The sequence below is a fragment of the Teleopsis dalmanni genome, unplaced genomic scaffold (genome assembly GCF_002237135.1).
Source record: "Teleopsis dalmanni isolate 2A unplaced genomic scaffold, ASM223713v2 unscaffolded_contig_0224, whole genome shotgun sequence".
NCBI classification, from domain to species: Eukaryota; Metazoa; Arthropoda; class Insecta; order Diptera; family Diopsidae; genus Teleopsis; species Teleopsis dalmanni.
Window position 1 is genome coordinate 800 of NW_024031606.1, and position 3,678 is coordinate 4,477.

Below are 3,678 nucleotides of genomic sequence, written 5' to 3' on the forward strand. Positions count from 1 at the left end.
GTTTATGTTGTCTTTAAAATCTATGTAATACATAAGTAGATATTGCTTGCATAGTTATTGGTTGTACTCCTTTATAATACGTTAGTCATCCAATGCTTTTTGTATTCTGTTTTTCAAAGTATTTCTTGTAAGTCACGGATCATTCATATTTTTTTTACTTGTATAGTGTATTTGTTTAAATAAAATAACAGCATTTTTATAATTAAATATTTTAATCTTAATACTTCATATTTATTATCTTAATCTGTGGAGAAATATTTTGTAAGAAGTTTTTGATATTATCACGCATATGCTTTAAATCGCTATTTTCTTCTGCTATAATTTCATTACGTATATCATCTTGTGGTTGGGGAAATTCGATTTCATTCTGCATATCCAAAGACCAAGTATCTAAAAATGTTTCATTTTTTCTTTCCACAAAGTTGTGCAATATCGAACACGCCAAAGCAACAAAAGGCAGGAACTCTGGGTCAATGTCCATTATTTTTAAACGGCATTGCCAGCAACCTTTTAATCTACCAAATGCCATTTCTACAAAAATTTTTCCTAATCTAATATGATAGTTAAATGACTCTTTTTCAGGATTTAGACAATCAGTATATGGTTTAATAAACCACGACAGCAATGGATAAGTAACATCTCCAATTATCATTAGCGGTATCGATAGTCCATTGATATCAGTAGTGTATGTTGGAATCACTTGTTTAGCATATTTGTAAAGCCTTGACTCTTTAAAAACGTCAACGTTATGGTAGCTGCCTGGTAATTTAACACTTACATCACGAAACCTAGAATATGCAAAAATCAATGTAACGTTTGTGCATTTTTAAAATAATCTTACAATCTTTTCAACTTACAAATAGTTATTATCAACTACTGCTTGCATAACTATTGACGGCCAACCTTTTTGGTTTATGTACTCTTTGTACCCATCGCTGGGAAGCAACACTGGAATATGTGTTCCTTAAAAAACAATTCTCTTTATCAGTGTTGGTACTTTTGATCAACATTCAGTTCCTTGCTTACCATCAATTGCGCCAATAATATTGGGTATTTTAGTCATTTTTTCAAAGGCAGTAGCAATGGTTTTTGCTTCTTCTAATTTTGGAAAATATAAATATTCCTTTCGAAGCTGTAGTATTGCTTTAACCACGAGATTGAAGTACTTATGCACAGTACTTTTTTGCGCACGAAGCAAGTTTTTGTAACTTGCTTAGGAATCGGCAACGGTGCTGTCACATATACCTTCGGACATGGAAGATAAGGACACCAGTTTTTTACAAACCAAATTGAAAGAGTTTTTACCCATGCGAAACTACACATAATAAAGATGTTCGTTTCCTCCTTCTTGTAGGGACCTCATAAAATTATCAATCCGCTTTCGTCGGTGTACGCTTCGCACTCTGGGAACATTGGTTTTAAAGAAAATTTCTGGCAGCTGACTTTGCAATGCTAAAATGTCTCTCAAATATTTTTTTTTTATTATTTGAACTTTGCAAAATTTGTTGATTGGAAATCAAGAATTGTTGACAAACAAGCATTCTTCTTCGCATTCTTCTTCCATCAAATAAGAGAAAAATACTTTAAATTCTTTAACTTAAAAATTTTTAATTCTATAGACGGCACAAATTATTTTATTATCAAAACATCATAATTGGCTTTGTTTTTAAAAAAAACAGCTGATTTTGTATCACGATTAGAGATGCTTCAAACGTGTAAGTACTCGGTAGTTTTTTCTAAACTAATTACTTTTGTATTCGGTAGTAATTGTATTCGGTAAAAACTTACGAATTAGGCAATCTACACTGCCTAAACTTAGGTAAAATATTGCTGTTCGAATTCAAATCCGTATTATTCTCGACTTTTCTCTGCGAAAAAGATTTGGATTTCTTAGTGAGCAAGCAAAAGTATATGAAAAAAGCTTGCCAAAGTCTATGCAAGATGTTTATATTCGAATTTAAATACGTATTATTTCCGAATTTTGTCAGCGAACAAAAACTTGTATTTGTTAGTGAATAAGAGTATATAAAAAAAATTTTGAGCATTTGCTGACACCAATTTTTAATTACGAACTTTGGGAGTACAGTTTTGAACTCCAAATCAATTACCAAAGTTTAGTTTCTTATATAAAAATACGCACAACCAAAGTTAGAATTTCATTAAAAGTTATACCATGTTTACATTGTAAACTTTAGTGGTGGAAGTCGACTTTAACCTCAAAACCAGTTACCGAAGCTTATTTCTTCGTACAAAACAGGCTAAACCAAAGTTCGACTTTCATTAAAAGTTAAATTCATTTAATAACTTTTCTTGTATAGAGCATTATCGATGTTTTTAATATAACATGATCAAAATGATATATCTTTTTACTTTTTAATGTGATATTTGATTACAAAGAAAACAAATATACCAAATCTTATAAAAAAAAGACATATTAACCGACCTAAGCCGTAATCAAACAAAAACAACAATTGTCAAAATTAAAACCCTATAGTATGATGTAAATCTATGACATTTGGGAGTACAAGTATCTATATTATAATATAACAACGTTTAGTTGTTGGGTTTTGTATTTATTTTTAAAAACTTTAAATCCCGATATTTTGAGAACTAAGGTACATCGGCTCTGAACACAAATAGTACAAACGTGCTAGTGTACCTATTTTTTTTGAAGGAAAATTGAATTACTGGTCTACACTTCAAGTGTGCTAAATCAACTTACATTAATCAATTGTTTCCATTAACATAAGTGGATTTATGCATGTAATAGTGCGTTTATGTTCCAGAAAGTTCTGTGAAAGTTTTAGGAGAGCTTCTATTTGCTTGCATTTCAATTGTTAACAAATAAGATTCAATTTTGTATTGTTTGCAGAAATGATTTCATTTTTACTGAAATATGCTATAACTAGGGATTTTCCTTTGTAGAGTTAAATCAAGTTCGAGTTAAATCAGCTGATAGCATTGGTGTTTTTTATTAAGGGCTATAAATAAAGATATAATTTGATCACATGATCATAAGTTGAAACCGACAAAACAGCTGTGATCAGTGATCACATTTTTTACTGATAATAAATACGACATATATCAAGTTAAAATCTTAACCTTGTTAAATTCACAACAATAATTACATGAATTTTTTTTTATCAATTAAAAAACATAAAAAAAACTTATTAAAATTAAACTTGAATGAAGATTTTTTTAAAATTATATTTATTGAGCAAATTTAAACTTTCACAATTTTGAGTTGAACTACGACTGCTAATTCTAAATCTTAAAAAGAGTTTTTAGAGTATCAGATCTTATGTTTACATTTTGTAGTACTATAAATTATGAAGAGATACCTATACTACTTATATTTATATTTACATTTGGTTTCATCTATATATAAATATCTCTGTGGCGCGGGAATCAAATGACAAATGACAATTCTTTGACTCAGGATATTTTCATTATTAGTTTAGATAAAACTATATTTATTCTTTGTTGCCCATTATATTGTATTGTGTATGAGAAGGGGACGTAACTCATGTACCCCATTTATTCCAATTTATCATGATTAGGCATTTCTAATGATATATTACGTGGTGACTGCAAAGCATTAAATTTGATATTATATTCCATTTCAGTTGACAATAAGATAACAATTATTTGTATTTTATGTATAAAAATAGTTTTTAC

At 29.2% G+C, this 3,678-nt stretch overlaps 1 protein-coding gene across 1 annotated transcript; it reads right to left on the reverse strand.

Annotated features, from left to right (window-relative positions):
• Positions 1-285: 285 nt before the first annotated feature.
• LOC119663214 (protein ALP1-like) lies at positions 286-1,538 on the reverse strand (the record flags this gene model as incomplete). Its single annotated transcript, XM_038072870.1, has 3 exons — positions 1,027-1,538; positions 858-963; positions 286-788 (listed from the first exon to the last, which is right to left on the reverse strand). Coding segments are annotated over exons 1-3 (646 nt in total), but the record flags the coding sequence as incomplete, so codon positions are not given.
• Positions 1,539-3,678: the final 2,140 nt, after the last annotated feature.